Source organism: Scomber japonicus, chromosome 11 (genome assembly GCF_027409825.1).
Source record: "Scomber japonicus isolate fScoJap1 chromosome 11, fScoJap1.pri, whole genome shotgun sequence".
Taxonomy (NCBI): Eukaryota; Metazoa; Chordata; class Actinopteri; order Scombriformes; family Scombridae; genus Scomber; species Scomber japonicus.
The window spans coordinates 11,304,075-11,324,043 of record NC_070588.1 but is presented as its reverse complement, the minus strand read 5'-3'; the positions used below and the strand labels follow the sequence as shown (position 1 = coordinate 11,324,043).

Below are 19,969 nucleotides of genomic sequence, written 5' to 3'. Positions count from 1 at the left end.
TGAAGTCAGAATAAAGGACACGTTGGGACCTGCTCTATTGTGAGTTAGACGGAAACATTGTTGCATTTTTCATTAATCTCCTTTAAAAACACTGCTATAAAAATACTTTGCTAAACTGCTATACTTTGTGATAACGTTCTCAAATTTAAGGCATTCAAGTTTTTTATGTGCCTAACCAGCACAGACAAATGTCAAACAACTATGTAGTCTCGCAATTATTTGTACTGTTTTTATCAAGATTATTATTAATACATTTATGCATTAGCATATGCCATCCCTTTTTTGTCACTGAGCAGAGTGTGAAAAATGAAATGAAGTATTTATTTATGATTTATGTCCATGAACTGCACACCAGACATTTTAATAGTACGTCTAGTATCATAGTTACCATTGCCATTGAGGTGAATGCACAGTAAAACTTGAACTATTGCAGTACTGGAAAATAATTGTCAATGCAAAGTGCCTCTATAGTCTTAGTTTGAATGTTGCTCCCTCCTCACTCACTACTGAAATAATAGTGATAGTAGCATTTATATTTTTCACAGTCTGTGGTATACACACACCACAGTAGTTGCAGATTGTTCTGTGTTGGTTACCCTGCCTGTCTTCCTTGCAAAGGTTGGGGTAATGCTGGTGGAAACATTGTTGCTCTTCTAATACTCTGCACAGCTTCCTGTTTATAGGCATACACGTCTGTGGGTTGCCTTAAAAACACTGCATGTGTACATCTTAAATTTTCCATTTAATAATTTCTCTAAGCTACATTTAATGTGATTAAGTGTCCTTCATTTGACACTGAATGATGAGTTCCAGCTCATTAACACATAATGAAACCAAAATTAATTTGTACTAGTATGTACTGTTTGCACTGATGAAATGAAGACTGACTGCTGAGGGTGCCTGCCTGCTATCCCCGGCAAATCAATGGCTCAATTTCAAAATCCACCTGAGCCATTCATGTTTCTGGAGAAAGTTGTCACCAACGCTCTCAAATGAAATGAGAACACCATGGGCTTATCATGATGGCCCCACTGAGCTCTTTCTATGGCAGCTGAGAAACTGTAATAACACATAACCAATCCTGGTCTAATGTTACACTATAATGGAAAGCCCCTCCTCCATCAAAGCCCCTAGCTGCACCTATTCAAAGGAATACTGGGAGAACATTGTCTGGACTTATAACCCTGTGAGTTTCCTTCCATAAAACTGCAAGATATGAGGGAAGAAGAAGATGAGCATTACCACCACCTGTTTCCAGAGAGATAACAATCTGCAAAATTGATTTTTATACTGGTCCATTAAGACCAGAAACCTAGAAAATCCCACAATCACAAAACCAGTTCATAACTCTACATGAGCACAATTTCCTCCACTGCATAGTAATGTGCAGCTGTAAAAAACGTGTTGTGAATGTCACTGCCAACTGTTCATTACTGTCCTCCATGTGGCCTGAGGTCATCTGCTGCTGGTCTTTTAGAAGTTGGAAATTAGGCCCATAATGAAAATGAAAAGGCTGCTTTTTTAAAACTGTGCCACACAATTCAGTAATCTTCCTCAAATTTTCTCCATTTCTGACTATAATCAAGATGATCTTCTTTTTTTTAAAATAGTTTATCATAATTGACAAAAGCTGTACAGTAAAGGTAATCTCCCTAATACTGAGTTGTAGGCAATAGCAACAAAATGTCTTCATCTTGAAAATAAAAGGTCAAGTGGAAAGTATTTGTTTTGATTTGTCCTCCCACTGGGGGTCGACAGCCATCCTTATAAATACTGACATTTTATCAGATATATGAGTACTGGGCTGTAGTAGAGAAAATACAACATGCTCTGTGATGCTTATTGTCTGTCTTGTGAAGACATTCCTGCTGATTACGTATTTTAACTGATTTCAACGCAACTTTTAAAAAATATCAAAAATCACTTGTGTGAAGGGTCAATCAGACATAATACGCCAAAATTTGTCTAATACACTATGATGAGTCATAAACACAAACACCCATTGGCATTATCTTCAGTAAATGCTAACATGTTGGTTGTTGAAGACATATTATTTTTCAGAAATTTGCAACTAATATTAAAAGCTTGAATCAACTTCTAATCAACCCCCTGCACATTACATCAAGATAGAGAAGTCCAGTGCAGATCTACATTGTACTCAGTGAGTATTATACATTACAGCCTTATTTGTGTGTGTAGTGTGAAGTGTGAAAACCTTTGCTCACACTATGGTTAATATGATGTTAATACAAACTTTCCACATGGTCATTAACCACTTACCACCACTCTTTTCCTTTAGAGGAAATGCAGACCATGAATTGAAAGAATGAGTCAAGCATCTATAATGATTCTTATCATCTAAATATGATCACTCATAGCTTATTACAATATAATAAATATGATTTCTCAAAGGTTATTTTGAGGGACTTGTCTGATTTTCAGGTTAGTAGTAGATGGCTGAACTTCTGATCAGAAATCTTTCATTACTCATGATGTTTTTCACTACAACATAAAACCATGATACAGCAAATGCAAGCACAAAGAGATTTACACTCTGTGAGTAGTGAAGGACTACAGCAATGAGATGGACCCCAACACAAAGTAAGAGGTTAACAGACATAGCTTAATGATCCTAGATCTGAAGGGTCTCGATGATGCTGCAGTGAAAAAGATGTGGTCTCAGTTCCACTGTGCAAGAATGATTTGATGCTTGACCACAAAGTTTCGGTTGTGTGAGTTGGAAGGTTGACTACAAAAGGTGGTGGGGGAAGCAAAGCCAGACTGTTCAACTTTTATTCCTGTACAGCAACCATGATGCATGCATATTGCATCATATTTGTCTCTCAACTGCTCTCCATTTCTGGTAAGATCAAATGAAAATTATTTCAAAATTACAGAAAAGTGATAATAGTAATCACAGCATATTTTAGAGTCATGGTTGCTTTGAAAAAGAAAAGTCTTATTAATGGATAATTAATAGCTTGGATAAAAGCATAATTTTGTCTCTAATCTAAATCCATGAAGATGTGGATTTTGTATGTGTCAATCAGGGTATTTATTTTACTCTGTCTCCTCATGTCAGGGGCTATGGAGAGCAGCATCGTGGGTGGTAGGGTTGCAAAGCCTCATTCTAGACGCTACATGGCATCACTGCAGGTCCGTGGACACCATACATGTGGTGGGATACTTATTCGAGAGGACTTCATCTTAACTGCAGCACACTGCAGACAGTGAGTTTATTTTACATCAAGGCAGCAGCATAAGTACAGTGAATTTTGTGGCATGAAATCCTTGGTGCCACGAGTAGCATAAGGATTAAATCATTCTCAATCGGCCTGTGTTTATTATTTCTAATATATGTTAAATGATTTGTGACATATTAATGACACATCATTATATATGATATGACAACATACAGTATCTGCTCTATATTGAGGTTAAGCGTGACACAAAATGAAATGCTTAAAGTCAAAAGTCAATAGTAAAGTCAATTCATTCATTCATTCATTAATCAAAACTATTTTTACCACTGCATTAATGCAACAAATAACTTGCTTGACTATTTTTGTACAGTAATAATTGCTCCAAAGTTTTGATGTTTGTAATTTCCTTACAATGTCTTAAGTGCTAAGTATATGTGTAAAGTACAGATAAATGTTTTACATTATTTCTGTCCCATGGTTTTCAGGGATGAACAATTGACAGTGGTACTTGGAGCACACGACATAACCAAGAAAGAGAAAAGTCAGCAAAGGATTGAAGTGAAGCAGCACTATCCACATCCGAAATACAAAGGGCAATATGATAATGACCTCATGTTACTTAAGGTAAACTAAAATTCTGTAAACGTTCATCAAAGGTGCAGTTATGTGTTTAAAAACTGAAACCTGTAAAGTATTTTGTAAAATATTTAGCTGAGGTTAATGTCATAATTTCAATTTCATTAAATTTAACTTAACTTCACTTTAAATTAAAGCTGTACTAATGTCACACATTTGCAATGAAGCAGATGAGGATGGGGGAACTTGATATGAAATTAAAATCTCAATAAATCTTTGAAAAGACCAACACAAACTGAAGATTCTTATAGATACTTTTACTATGTTGTGCCTCACAGTGCAAAATAACAAATTAACTGACTCCGTTTTCTTTTACAGTTAAAAAAGAATGCAAGGCTTGATAAGTATGTGAAGCCCATTGGACTACCTAAGAAAGACAAGAAAATTCTAGCCAACATCACGTGTGAAGTTGCTGGCTGGGGCCTAACTGGAGACAACAGAGTTGTGTCAGATGTACTGAGGGAGGCCACGGAGAAGATGCAATTCAGCTTTGAGTGCAAATATATATGGGGAGAATACTTCAAGTCTGAACACATGATATGCACCGCATTTACCAAGAAGAAGGGAGGGGTTTGTCAGGTGATCAAACAGACCAAAAAAACAAACTACCAACTATTAAAGACAACAAAATACACCTTAATGCTGCTCACAGGAAATTTTACAAACTTGTTTATTTGTTTGTTTATTCATGAAAAACTGATGTAATCTTTTCCAACTACTCAATCATGTATTTATGTTGTCTTTTTCCTATAGGGTGATTCTGGTGGACCACTTATCTGCAACACCAAGCTTTACGGGATAACAGCTTTCACCAGAGAAGAAGATTGTAATAATCCCAAGTATCCCCATGTCTTCACTAAAGTCCACGCCTTTCTGCCGTGGATTAAGGAAGTGATGCAGGGATTGGGGGATGCTGAATGAGCCAGAGATGCTATTCGATGCCAAGCCTACTGCCCTTGCATGTCTTTATTATTGAATAATGTAAGCAAACATTAAGAAAATCAATTAGTTTAAAACATGTATATAAAAATATGTGTGAATGTTTTACGCATAAAAAATAAAAATACAGTTGAATGCATTATTTAAAATCTGGGGGATGATTATTTTAACACAACATTTATACTGTACATCCATTTGCCAATGTTCTCTAACACCATGTTAAAAACCTATCTTAAAATTTTGGAATTGTTCCCTTATACAAGTTCTTGTGTAAATTTGGTCATCTATGCATACACTTCTGTTTATTTTTCGAAACCAGTTGACAATCCAATGTTTTTGTGAAACGCGTTTGAATCTTACAGGAAATATGAAAGTTAGACCATACAGACACATTCAGAGGGGTTTTCATTAAGGAAAAATACCAGTGAAAATGTGGTGGGTTGTGTGGGGGGTCACGTATCTACATATGTGAGTAAGTCTGTTAATTCAATTGTGTTGTAAAAGCCCACAGGCATCATGGTCAAACCACAGGAAACTGCTGCTGTGTTCAAGGTTTGTCAGACACAGTGCAAACTTTTGAAGTTGGACTGTTTTCTGTGTAACCCCTTATCTGAAGAGAAAGTGAAAGAGCTATGTTGTTTTAAAGGAATAATTCACCAAAAAATTAAAACATTAGTCCTTCGTGACTGATTTGTTACCATGGGATGAAAAGTCCTTTCATCAATATTGTCAAAAAAGCATTATGATTTATCATTCTTATTTCTAATAATGGAAATAAAGACAGGAAATACAAAACTAACCTTAACATTAAGACCAGTACTTGGCATATCAAACCATCTAGGAATCTCAAAAAAAAATGTCTACAATCACAAAACCTGTTTATAAGCCTACATGACAAAGTAATGTGCAGCTGGAGAACACATGCATTGTGAATGTCACTGCCATCTGTAGTGTAATGTGTACCGTACAGAAAGCTTAACATGTTACTGTCCTCCACTTACCCTAAGATCATCTATAATACAATTGGGAATGCTGCTTTTTCAAGTACACCACACAATTCAGTAACCTTCCTCAAATGTTCTCCATTTCTGCCTATAATCTGTTTTTTTTTAAATGGCTTAGATCCTATTTGACAAAAACTGTACAGTTAAAGTCTACTCCCTAAGACTGAGTTGACAGCAATAGCAACAGCAATATATCTTCAACTTGAAAATAAAAACTCAAGTGGGCGCTTTTTTTTTTTTTTTTTTTCAGTCGTCCCACCAGGGGTTGACAGCCATCCTTATAAATACTGACATATTACCAGATGCTACAATATATGAGTACTGGGCTGATCGTCATCACTCACAAATGCATCTCATGCACACTGCATCTGTAGCTCCATCTGGTGTACAGTAAAAAGAATACAACATGCTCTATGACGCTTATTATCTGTCCTGTGAAGACATTGCTGCTCTTTTTTGTTTCATATTTTAACTGAGCTCAGTTCATTTTTTTTTTTTTTTTTTTTTTTTTTAATCAAAAGACATTTGTGTGAAAGGTCAATCAGACATCATACGCCCAAATTCGTCTAAAACAGCACGATGAGTCATACAAGCACCCACTGGCATTGTCTGCTTACTTGTTGGTCATTGAAAGCATTTTATTCTTCAGAAATAAGCAACTAATATTAAAAGCTTGAATGAACTTCTAATCAACCCTCTGCATATTACAATAGAGAAGTCCAGTGCAGATCTACATTATACTCAGTGAGTATTACACATTACAGCCTTATTTGTGTGTGTAGTGTGAAGTGTGAAAACCTTTGCTCACACTATGGTTAATATGATGTTAATACAAACTTTCCACATGGTCTTTAACCACTTACCACCACTCTTTTCCTTTAGAGGAAATGCAGACCATGGCTAAAAAGAATGACTCAAGCATCTATAATTATTATTATTATCTAAATATGATCAGTCATAGCTTATTACAAAAATATGATTTCTCAAAGGTTATTTTGAGGGACGTCTTATTTTCAGGCCATTATCAGATAGATTAACTGCTAATCAGAAATCCTTCATTACTCATGATGCTTTTCACTACAACATAAATACATAATACAGCAAATATAAGCATAAAGAGATTTGCACTCTGTGAGCAGTGAAGAACTACAACAATGAGATGGATGCCAACACAAATGAGGTCAACAGACTTGATCATCCCATATTTGAAGAGTCTCGCTCATGCTGCAGTGAAAAAGGTGTGATCTCAGTTCCACTGTGCAAGAATGATGCCCACAAAGTTTCCATTGTGCAAGTTGGAAGGTTGACTACAAAAGGTGATGGTGTCAAGGGTCAATCAGACATAATACGCCCAAATTTGTCCAAAACAGTATGATGAGTCACACAAACACCCATTGGCATTTTCTTCAGTAAATGCTAACATGTTGGTTGTTGAAAGCATATTATTTTTCAGAAATTTGCAACTAGTATTAAAAGTTTGAATGAACTTCTAATCAACCCCCTGAAAATTACATCAAGATAGAGAAGTCCAGTGCAGATCTACATTGTACTCAGTATTACACATTACAGCCTTATTTGTGTGTGTAGTATGAAGTGTGAAAACCTTTGCTCACACTATGGTTAATATGATGTTAATACAAACTTTCCACATGGTCATTAACCACTTACCACCAGTCTTTTCCTTTAGAGGAAATACAGACCATGGCTAAAAAGAGTCAAGCATCTATAATTATTATTATTATCTAAATATGATCACTCATAGCTTATTATCTTGATCATCCCAGATCTGAAGGGTCTCACTAATGCTGCAGTTAAAAAGGTGTGATCTCAGTTCAACTGTGCAAGAATGATTTGATGCTTGACCACAAAGTTTCCGTTGTCTGAGTTGGAAGGTTGACTACAAAAGGTGGTGGGGACAGCAAAGCCAGACAGACTGTTCAACTTTTGTTCCTGTACAGCAGCCATGATGCATACATGTTGCCTTGTATTTGTCTTTCAGCTGCTCTCCATTTCTGGTAAGATCAGATGAAATGGTGAGGATTTAGTATGTTTCAATCATTGTATTTACTTTACCCTGTCTCCTCATGTCAGGGGCAATGGAGAGCAGCATCGTGGGTGGTAGGGTTGCAAAGCCTCATTCTAGACCCTACATGGCATCACTGCAGGTCCGTGGACATCATATATGTGGTGGGATACTTATTCGAGAGGACTTCATCCTAACTGCAGCACACTGCAAAAAGTGAGTTTATTTTACATCAATGCAGTGAAATGACTTTTGTGGCATGCAATCTTTGGTGCAACAAGCAGAACACGGATGAACTTATTCTCAATTGGCCTGTATTTATTATTTCTAACAGATTTTAAATAATTTTGTGACATATTATTGACACATCATGATATATGATATGACATACAGTATCTGCCATAGCCTGAGGTTAAGAATGACACAATGCAATACTTCAATCATTTAATCAAAACTATTTTTACAGCTACACTAATGCAACAAACAATTTTGATTGACACTTTCTGTATACTAATTATTGCTTCAAGATTTTGATGTTTTGTAGGTTCCTTACAATGTCTTAAGTAATAAGTATATGTGTAAAGTACAGATAAATGATTTACATTTTTTTCTCATGGTTTTCAGGGATGAGCAAATGACAGTAGTACTTGGAGCACATGACATAACCAAGGAAGAGGACAGTCAGCAAAGGATTCAAGTGAAGTACCATCCACATCCAGAATTCAATGGACAATTTGATAATGACATCATGCTACTTGAGGTAAACTAAAATTCTGCATGAATTCATATTAAAGCTGCAATAATGTGTGTAAAAACTGAAACCTGGAAAGTATTTTTTATAATATTTAGCTGCAGTTAATGCCATCATTTCAATTTCAATTCTTCAACTAAAATCTGCACTAATTTCACATATTTGCAATGAAGCAGATGAGGATGTGGGAACTCAGTGTTATAACTAAAATCTCAATGACGCTTTATATTAATTATAATAATTATATTATATATATTAACAAATGATGCTCTGACTCGGTTTTCTTTCGCAGTTAAAAAAGAATGCCACGCTTAATAAGTATGTGAAGCCCATTGGACTACCTAAGAAAGGCGGGAAAATTCCAGCCAACATCGAGTGTGCTGTTGCAGGCTGGGGCCTAACTGGAGACAAATCTCAATCACCTGTTCTGAGGGAGGCCAAGGAGAAGATGCAATCCAGCTCTAAGTGCAAAAATAAGTGGGGAGAATACTTCAATGTTGATCACATGATATGCACCACATTTCCTAAAGGAGGGATTTGTCAGGTGATCAAACAGACTAACAAATAAACCACTAACTATTAAATACAGCAAAATACACCAATAATGCTGCTAACAGAACATTTTACAAACTTGTTTCATATATTCATGAAAAACTGATTTAATCTTTTCATGGACTACTCAATCATGTATTTATGTTGTCTTTTTCCTATAGGGTGATTCTGGTGGGCCACTTATCTGCAACACCAAACCTCAGGGAATAACAGCTTTCACCAGCTCAGATTGTAATGATCCCAGGTATCCCCATGTCTTCACGAAAGTCCATGCCTTTCTACCATGGATTAAGGAAGTGATGCAGGGATTGGGGGATGCTGAATGAGCCAGTGCTGCTATTCAGAGGCCAAGAATACTGCCCTTTTTTCTCTTTGTTATTGAATAATATAAGCAAATATTAAGGAAATCAATCTGTTTTAAACATGTATAAAGCTTATATGTGTGATCGTTTTACATGTGAGAAATAAAAATACGATTGAATGCATTATTTTAAAATCTGGGGGATCAGTATTTTATTACAAATTTTACACTGTACATTCATCTGCCTATGTTCCTTAACACCATGTAAGTTTAGCCATCTGTGCATATACATTTGCTCATTTTTCTAAATTAATTGATAATTCATTGTTTTTTTTTATCTTAGAGTAAATATTAAAGTTAGACCATACAGACACATTCAGAAGGCTTTTTATTAAGGAGAAATAGCAGCAAAAATGTGGTGGGTTGTGTGTGGGGTCAGGTTAGGGCTGCAGCTATCGATTATTTCTGTAATCGATTATTTCATTGATTAATCGAGTTATCAAATACATTTTTTTATCTAATTAAATAGCTCTGTCTGAAAATGAACAATCAATTGGATTTTACTCCTGGGCATTCCTTTTTAACCCATTTATTGCATGTAGTGAATTTAACTTCAGTGCCTTCTGAAACAAATAAATGAAAATAATAATAAAGTATAGTCAAATGACTTTGAAACAGGACATATTTAAGATGTATAATTTAGACAAAGGCTATTTGGTCCGAATATTCCATTTTTACATCAAAACTAAACCTATTTATTGTATTTAGTGCATTTAACTTCAGTGCCTTCTGAAACAAATACAATAACTTACTTACTTTTAGTGTGACCGATTTTAACTTTTGCATTATTAGACTACTTTACAAATGAAGTGCACTAGATTCCATCACTCCTCCTGCCTCACGCTTTCAGTGTAGACATCTGAGATCAACCTCCACCTCCACCTGCTCCTCTCCTCATCTCCTACTGCTGACTGTGAGATCTCAGCAGGTAGAAGCTGATAGTTCACTAACTAGAACAACAAGCTTAATGATCCACACGGTGACATTGGAAAAAGAAGACGTGACGGGCAAATAAGCGATAGAAAAGCGATTGTTTTGGATGTGAGTGTGCGCGCGCCCCGTGTCGTCCCCGACTAGATGCCACACACACACTGTAGTTTTCACTCTCTAGTAAACTGCTCCGCGACATAGCTGGTGACGCGTAGACAGTGCGTCAGTAAAAACGATCCGCGTAAAACACAAGTAGAGCATGTGAAATAATGCGAGTGAAATAAATAACACTACGCGTCGGTTCATGAAAAAATGCCTCGATAATTGTTTGTGTAATCGTTTAAGCCCAAAGTCAGGTATCTATATGTGAGTAAGTCTGTTTGTTAAATTGTGTTGTAAAAGCCCACAGGCAGTGTTAAAGTTAGACCATACAGACACATTCAGAGGGGTTTTCATTAAGGAGAAATACCAGTGAAAATGTGGTGGGTTGTGTGGGGGGTCAGGTATCTACATATGTGAGTAAGTCTGTTAGTTAAATTGTGTTGTAAAAGCCCACAGGCATCATGGTCAAACCACAGGAAACTGCTGCTGTGTTCATGGTTTGTCAGACATAGTGCAAGCTTTTGAAGTTAGACTGTTTTCTGTGAAACCCCTTATCTGAAGAGAAAGTGAAAGAGGTGTGTTGTTTTAATGTAATGGTTCACCATAAAATTAAAACATTTGTCCTTCACGACTGAATTGTTATTTTGAAATGAAAAGTCCCTTCACCAATATAATCATCACGGCATTGTGATTAATTAGTGTTATTTCTAATAATGGAAATAAAGGCAGGAAATACAAAACTAACCTTAACATTAAGACCAATACTTGGCATATCAAACCATCTAGGAATCTCTAAAAAAAAATGTCTACAATCACAAAACCTGTTTATAAGCCTACATGAGACCAGTTTCCTCCATGACAAAGTGATGTGCAGCTGGAGAACACATGCATTGTGAATGTCACTCCCATCTGTAGTGTAATGTGTACCGTACAGCAAGCTTAACATGTTACTGTCCTCCATTTACCCTAAGATCATCTGCTGCTGGTCTTTAGAGGTTGGACATTAGGCCCATAATAATAATGGCAATGCTACTTTTTTAAAACTACGCCACACAATTCAGTAATCTTCCTAGAATTGTCTCTATTTCTTACTATAATCTGTAAGATTTTTTTTTCAATGAGCTTAGATTCTAATTGACAAAAGCTGTACAATAAAGTTATTCTCAGTAAGTCTGAGTTGTAAGCAATAAAAACAGCAAAATGTCTTCAACTTGAAAATAAAAAGTCACTTGGACACTATTTTGACCTTTTGTCCCCACTAGGTAACATCGAGGGAACATTTTACCAGATGCCATAATATAAGTAATGCACACTGAAACATATCTAGCTCCATCTGGTGTACAGTAGAAATAATACAGTATGCTCTATGATGCTTATTATCTGTCTTGTGAAGACATTGCTGCTCTTTTTAATTTCATATTTTTAAAGACACTTGTGTGAAGGGTCAATCAGACACCATACGTCCACATTCGTCCAAAACAGCATGATGAGTCATACAAAACAAGCATTTTCTTCAGTAAATGCTTATTTGTTGGTTGTTGGAAGCATTTTCTTTTTCAGAAATTTGCAACTAATATTAAAACCTTGAATGAATTTCTAATCAACCCCCTACATATTACACCAATATAGAAAAGTCCAGTGCAGATCTACATTATACACGGTGAGTATTACACATTACAGCCTTATTTGTGTGTGTAGTGTGAAGTGTGAAAACCTTTGCTCACACTATGGTTAATGTGATGTTAATACAAACTTTCCACATGGTCATTAACCACTTACCACCACTCTTTTCCTTTAGAGGAAATGCAGACCATGGATAAAAAGAATAAGTCAATAATAGCAATAATAATAATTATGATTCTTATCTTCTAAATATGATCACCCATAGCTTATTAAAGAAATATGATTTATTTTGAGGGACTTGTCTGATTTTCAGGCCAGTAGCAGATGGATTAACTGGTGATTAGAAATATTTAATTACTCGTGATGTTTTTCACTACAACATAAACCCACAATACAGCAAATACAAGTACAAAGAGATTTACACTCTGTGAGTAGAGAGTATCTACGACAATGAGATGGACCCCAACACAAGTAAGAGGTTAACAGACTTGATCATTCCAGATCTGAAGGGTCTCGCCCATGCTGCAGTGAAATAGGTGTGATCTCAGTTCCACTGTGCAAGAATGATTTGATACTTGACCACAAAGTTTCGGTTATGCAAGTTGGAAGGTTGACTACAAAAGTTGGTGGGGGCAGCAAAACCAGACAGACTGTTCAACTTGTATTCCTGTACAGCAGCCATGATGCATGCATGTTGCCTTGTATTTGTCTTTCAACTGCTCTCCATTTCTGGTAAGATCAGGTGAAATTTCTTTCAAAATGATTGAAAAGTGACTCTAAATCATTACTATAATAGTAATAAGAGCATATTTTAGAGTCACAGGTGATTTTCTTTTTTTAATAAGCCTTATTAATGGATAATTATTAGTTTGGATGAAGTCATATTTTGTCTCTAGTATCTATTTGTAATAATTTGGCTGCTAAGGATTTTTTATGTTGTAATCAGTATATTTACTTTAACCCTGTCTCCTCATGTCAGGGGCAATGGAGAGCAGCATCGTGGGTGGTAGGGTTGCAAAGCCTCATTCTAGACCCTACATGGCATCACTGCAGGTTGATGGAAGTCACACATGTGGTGGGATACTTATTCGGGAGGACTTTGTCCTAACTGCAGCACACTGCAAAAAGTGAGTTTATTTTATACCACTGCAGCAGCATAAAGTAAAATTAATTTTGTGGCATTCAATCTTTGGTGCCACGAGCAGCACAAGGATTCAATGATTCTCAATATGCCTATGTTTATTATTTCTAATATATGTTAAATGATTTGTTACATATGAAGCATCATGATAAGACATACAGTATCTGCCCAAGCCTGAGGGTTTTGATTGACACTTTATGCATACTAATTTTGCTTCAAAGTTTTGATGTTTGTAAGTTCCTTATGTATTAAGTGCTCAGTATATGTGTACAGTACAGATAAAATATTTACATTATTTTTGTCCCAGGGATGTCAGACCTCAGCAAATGACAGTGGTACTTGGAGCACATGATATAACCAAGAAAGAGAAAAGTCAGCAAAGGATTCAAGTGAAGTACCATCCACATCCGAAATACAATGGACAATATGATTATGACATCATGCTACTTGAGGTAAACTAAAATTCTGTAAACGTTCATCAATTCATTCATTCATGTTTTTAAAAACTGAAACCTGGAAGGTATTTTGTGTAATATTTAACTGCAGTTAATGCAATTGTTTCAGTTTCATTTTTTCAGTGGGTCTTCTATCTGATTTATAATAATTTCACACATGCAATGAAGCAGATGAGGATGTGGACACTCGATATTATAGCTAAAATCTCAATAAAGCCTTACGACACAGTGAAGTTTATATATATGTTTACAGTGTTTTGCCACACAGTACAAAATAACAAATGATGCTCTGACTCGGTTTTCTTTCATAGTTAAAAAAGAATGCCACGCTTAATAAGTACGTGAAGCCCATTGGACTACCTAAGAAAGACGGGAAAATTCCAGCCAACATCAAGTGTGCTGTTGCAGGCTGGGGCCTAACTGGAGACACAAGACAGCGATCACCTGTTCTAAGGGAGGCCACGGAGAAGTTGCAATTCAGCTTTGAGTGCAAACATATATGGGGAGAATACTTCAATGCTGATCACATGATATGCACTGCATTTACCAAGAAGAAGGGAGGGGTTTGTCAGGTGATCAAACAGACCAACAAACAAACTACCAACTATTAAAGACAACAAAATACACCTTAATGCTGCTAACAGAAAATTATGCAAATGTGTTTCCTTTATTCATGTAATCTTTTCCAACTACTCATGACTCATCATCATATATTTCTGTTGTCTTTTTCCTATAGGGTGATTCTGGTGGACCACTTATCTGCAACACCAAGCCACACGGAATAACTGCTTTCACCTTCAGAGATGACTGTAATAATCCCAAGTATCCTCATGTCTTCACGAAAGTCCATGCCTATCTACCGTGGATTAAGAAAGTGATGCAGGGATTGGGGGATGCTGAATGAGACAGAACTGCTATTGAGAGGCCAAGAATACTGCCCTTTTTTCTCTTTACTATTGAATAATTGAAGCCAACATTAAGAAAATCAATTACTTTTTGAAAAACAAACCATGAAGTTTTACATGTGAGAAATAAAAATACAATTGAACATGTAATTTAAAATCTGGGGGATGAGTATTTTAACACAACATTTATACTGTACATCCATTTGCCGATATTCTTCAACACCATGTTAAAAACCTGTCTTTAAATTTTGGAATTGTTACCTTATGCAAATTCTTGTGTAAGTTTGGTCATCTATGCATACACTTCTGTTTATTTTTCGAAACCAGTTGACAATCCAATGTTTTTGTGAAACGCGTTTGAATCTTACAGGAAATATGAAAGTTAGACCATACAGACACATTCAGAGGGGTTTTCATTAAGGAAAAATAGTGAAAACATGGTGGGTTGTGTGGGGGGTCGGGTATCTACATATGTGAGTAAGTCTGTTAGTTAAATTGTGTTGTAAAAGCCCACAGGCATCATGGTCAAACCACAGGAAACTGCTGCTGTGTTCAAGGTTTGTCAGACATAGTGCAAACTTTTGAAGTTGGACTGTTTCCTGTGAAACCCTTCTTCTGCAGAGAAAATGAAAGAGGTATGTTGTTTTAAAGGAACATTTCACCAAAAAATGAAATAAATTAGTCCTTTGTGACTGATTTGTTACTTTGGGATGAAAAGTCCTTTCACCAATATTGTAAAAAAAGCATTGTGATTCATCATTCTTATTTCTTATAATGGAAATAAAGGCAGGAAATGTAAAACTAACCATAACATTTTCTGTGTAATCTTTCTTCTGTGAAGCTTGACATGTTACTGCCCTCCACTTATCCTTAGGTCATCTGCTGCCGGTCTTTTTGAGATTGGAAATCAGGCTCATAGTAAAATTGGAAATGCTGCTTTTTATGCCCCTCAATTCAGTACCCTTCCTTTTACTTTCTCTATTCCTGACTATTATCTTGACAACGGCAGCATTTTTTCAACTTGACAATGAAAGGTCAAGTGGACAGCATTTTTTTGATCGGTCATCAAAAAGATGACAGCCATTCTTATAAATACTAACATTTTGCCAGATGCTTTCATATAATACATGAGTACTGGGCTGATCCTCATCTCTCACAAATGTTTCTTATGCACCTTGAAACATCTGTGGCTCCATCTAGTGTACAGTAGAAAGAATACAATATGCAGTTTGAGGCTTATTATCTTTCTTGTGAAAACATTGCCACTTTTTTCTTATTACATATTTTAACTGATTTCAACTCATCTTTTTTTTAAATCGAAAGACACTTGGGTGAACTGTCAATCAGACATCATTTATCCAAATTCTAGGATCAAGTGTGTGTGACATAGCATGTTGTGTCATACAAACACCCACATGTATTTTTCTTCAGTAAATTCTTACTTGTTGGTTGTTGAAGGGACTTTTTTTAGAAATGAGCAATTAGCAGCTTAAATCAACTTCTAATCTTCTAATCACACACAAATTACGAGTAGGACTCGAGGAGGTCTATGCAGGTCTACATTGAACAATGTAGGCCTGCATAGATCTCCAGTACACAAGTGCCTGGGTTTATTAGGCTCAGTCATGTTGCATGCTTGGTTTTAACATTGAAATAAAATATTGCAGTGTAAAATTCTAACTTGGGCTATCTGTTGAAAAGCAATGCAATTCAAGCTGGCAATCCTGAATTCCTGAAATCAAAGAAATTACAGTGTCCGGGCCCTGTAGTTGTGTAATGTATTTTGTTTGAGTTAGTTTTTTGTCTTGTCTACTTCCTGTTTCATTTTGATATGTCTTGTCTAACTTCCTCCCCTCCTGTTTGCCTCCCTTCCCCAAATGTGTTACACCTGTGCCTCGTTATCCAGTCTGTGCGCCTATGGGCGTGTAGGTCTCAAAATGAGGTGTGGTCAGGCGCATTGGTGGCGCATTGCTGTTTTGAGGCAGAGGAAATCGATGTTACTATTATTTAAGGGGCGCATTATCAAGAGTCCAATACGCTCCTATATAGGCGGCGCAGACACTGTGCCTGTTACGCACACGGACGCGCAGCAGCAGACAAACATGCAAAACATTACAAATAAAAGGACCACAATGTGAATTCGTATCATGATGTATATCAACATATTAAAAATGCATGTCATATTAGTTAGTCATAATATTTCTCAGATTTAATTAATTGTTAAAAAAAAAAAAAAAAAAAAAAAAAAAGGAGAGCGCTGTTGTGGACAGTCCTAACAACCTATGAAAGTCTGTAGCCTCTGAGATGCTGCACAGAGCGCAGTGCCATTACGCACAGCCACTCACTGTTTATTAAATAGCTGATGACACCAGGCTGCTGCACAGCTCTACACTCATCAGACTGGTTGATGATATGTCCATATTCTTCCTTTATATAAATTAAATGTGAGGTTAGCAGCTCATCAGCCAACTTTCGTTTCAGCAAAATTAACTCATGTTATATTATTGAAACGCATTGCTAGATAAATGCGCCGTTATAATAGCAATCCGCCAAAGTGACAGCGCTCCTGGATATTAAAGGGAGTGGGAGATGACACTTTGATTGGTTTACCGCGTGTTACGCCCAAAACACGCCTATGATTAATCAGGGGACTTCCATCCCTTTTAGACCATGTGCCTGGCAGTGACCATTGTTCCACCGTTGAAATAGTGAAAGTGGATTTGGACACGCCCCAAAGGCACTTGCGCCACTCACTTCACGCCATGCACTATAGATCGTTAAATTAGGGCACTTAGACTCTGTGAGCAGTGAAGAACTACAACAATGAGATGGATGCCAACACAAATTAGGTCAACAGACTTAACTTGATCATCTCAGATCTGAAGGGTCTCACTCATGCTGCAGTGAAAAAGGTGTGATCTCAGTTCCACTGTGCAAGAATGATTTTGACACCTGCCCACAAAGTTTCGGTTGTGCAAGTTGGAAGGTTGACTACAAAAGGTGGCAAGGGCAGCAAAGCCAGACAGACTGTTCAACTTTTATTCCTGTACAACAACCATGATGCATACATATTGCATTATATTTGTCTTTCAGCTGCTCTCCCTCTCTGGTAAGATCAAATGAAATTCCTTTCAAATAACTGCTTTGTCTCTAGTATCAATCAGTAATAATTTGGCTGTTGAGGATTATATATGTTGTAATCAGTATATTTATTTGACCCTGTCTCCTCATGTCAGGGGCTATGGAGAGCGGCATTGTGGATGGTAAGAAAGTAAAACCTCATTCTAGACCCTACATGGCATCACTGCAGGTTGATGGAAGTCATAAATGTGGTGGGATGCTTATTCGGGAGGACTTTGTCCTAACTGCAGCACACTGCAAACTGTGAGTTTCTTTTAAATCAGTGCAGCAGCATAAAGTGAAATGAATTTTGTGGCATGAAATCCTTGGTGCCCCAAGTAGCATAAGGATGAAATGATTCTCAATAAGCCTTTGTTTATCATATCTAACAGATTTTAATGATTTGTGACACATTATAATTTGTGATATGACATGTAGTATCTGCCTTAGATTGACGTTAAGAATGAAACAAAATGAAATACTTCACCCCTAAATCATTTTCTTAAAACTATTGTTTGCCACTGCATTAAGATTTCTATTGCCACTTTTTAGTTTTTTCAGTAATTATTGCTACAAACTTGTAATGTTTGTACTTTACAAAGTTATTAGTGTTAAGTATAGATACATTAATTACATACATTTTGTCCCATGGTTGTCAGACCTCAGCAAATGATGGTGGTACTTGGAGCACAAGACATAACCAAGAAAGAGAAAAGTCAGCAAAGGATTCAAGTGAAGTACCATCCATATCCGAAATACAAAAAAGGGCAATATGATAATGACATCATGCTACTTGAGGTAAACTAAAATTCTGTAAATGTTCATATCAAAGCTGCACTTATGTGTTTAAAAACGGAAACCTGGAAGGTACTTTGTATAATATTTAGCTGCAGGTAATGCCATTGTTTCAGTTCTGTTTGTTTTTCTGATTTAACACTGCACTAATTTCACACATTTGTAATGAAATAGATGAGGAAATTGATGTTATAGCTAAAATCTCAAGAAAGCCTTAAAAGGACTAACACAAACTGAAGTTTCTAATACATATGTTTACTGTGTTGTACCCCAAAGTGCAAAATAACAAATGATGCACAGATGACCCTGTTTTCTTTCACAGTTAAAAAGAATGCCACACTTAATAAGTATGTTAAGACTATTGGACTACCTAAGAAAGACGAAAAAATTCCTGACAACATCCAGTGTGCTGTTGCTGGCTGGGGCCGAAAAGGAAAAAAGAACCTTCCATCACACATACTGAGGGAGACCATGGAGAAGACACAATCCAGTAATGAGTGCACAAAAACATATGGAAAAGACTTCAAAGCTGATCACATGATATGCACTGCATTTACCAAAAAGAAGGGAGGGTTTTGTCAGGTGATCAAACAGACTAACAAATAAACAAATAAACCAACAAAATTCATCAAACACACAAACTTGTTGTACTGATGTAATCTTTTCATGTACTACTAAATCATGTATTTACGTTGTCTTTTTCCTATAGGGTGATTCTGGTGGACCGCTTATCTGTAACAACAAGCTTCAGGGGATAATAGCATTCACTGCCAAAGACTGTAATGATCCCAAGTATCCCCATGGTTCCATTAAAATCCAGGCCTTTCTTCCTTGGATGAAGAAAGTGATGCAGGGATCGGGGGACACTGCATAATTCAGAACTGCTTTCTTCTTTTTTATTATTACGTAAACATTTAGAAAATCAATTAGTTTGAAAAATGTGTATATAAAAAGTCTGTGAATGTTTTACATGTACAAATACAATTTTATGCATTATTTAAAATTGGGGGAAAAGTTTAAATTTAACACAAAACTCATGCTTACTTGCTTCTGCCACCTGCGTATGTTCTAAAATGTCATATTAAAAGCCTAAAAACAAGTTTGGTCTGCTTTGACTATGCTTTTGTTTATTTCTGTAAGTCAGTTGACAATTTAATGTTTTTGTAACATGTTTGAATCTTACTGCAAATAAAAAAGTTACAGACACAGTCGAAAGTGTTTCATTACGGAGAAATGGCAGTTAGAACATGATGGGTTGTGTGGGCGGTCAGGTATCAAAGTATGTGAGAAAGTCTGTTGGTTAATTTGTCTTGTAAAAGCCCACAGGCATCACGTTCAAACCACAGGAAATTGTTGTCACGTTCAATGATTGTCAGGCAACGTGCAAACTTTACAACATAAACTGATTTCTATATTTGAAGCCCATCAT

General features: G+C 36.3%; 4 protein-coding genes across 4 annotated transcripts; all 4 read left to right on the top strand.

The window, feature by feature from the left end:
• Nucleotides 1-2,811: 2,811 nt before the first annotated feature.
• On the top strand, nt 2,812-4,760 carry LOC128368339 (granzyme B-like). The gene is made up of 5 exons (XM_053329129.1): nt 2,812-2,863; nt 3,083-3,230; nt 3,689-3,827; nt 4,158-4,418; nt 4,593-4,760. Exons 1-5 carry the CDS (start codon nt 2,812-2,814, stop codon nt 4,758-4,760), a joined length of 768 nt encoding a protein of 255 aa, XP_053185104.1.
• A 2,985-nt stretch (nt 4,761-7,745) lies between these two features.
• On the top strand, nt 7,746-9,434 carry LOC128368338 (granzyme B-like). The gene is made up of 5 exons (XM_053329128.1): nt 7,746-7,797; nt 7,874-8,021; nt 8,430-8,565; nt 8,849-9,100; nt 9,270-9,434. The coding sequence occupies exons 1-5, from the start codon at nt 7,746-7,748 to the stop codon at nt 9,432-9,434; spliced, it is 753 nt and encodes a 250-aa protein (XP_053185103.1).
• A 3,370-nt stretch (nt 9,435-12,804) lies between these two features.
• On the top strand, nt 12,805-14,654 carry LOC128368020 (mast cell protease 4-like). Its single transcript, XM_053328738.1, has 5 exons — nt 12,805-12,856; nt 13,104-13,251; nt 13,573-13,717; nt 14,032-14,292; nt 14,457-14,654. Exons 1-5 carry the CDS (start codon nt 12,805-12,807, stop codon nt 14,622-14,624), a joined length of 774 nt encoding a protein of 257 aa, XP_053184713.1. The 3' UTR covers nt 14,625-14,654.
• Nucleotides 14,655-17,682: 3,028 nt separating this feature from the next.
• On the top strand, nt 17,683-19,414 carry LOC128368021 (mast cell protease 1A-like). The gene is made up of 5 exons (XM_053328739.1): nt 17,683-17,734; nt 17,862-18,009; nt 18,405-18,543; nt 18,841-19,122; nt 19,250-19,414. Exons 1-5 carry the CDS (start codon nt 17,683-17,685, stop codon nt 19,412-19,414), a joined length of 786 nt encoding a protein of 261 aa, XP_053184714.1.
• Nucleotides 19,415-19,969: the final 555 nt, after the last annotated feature.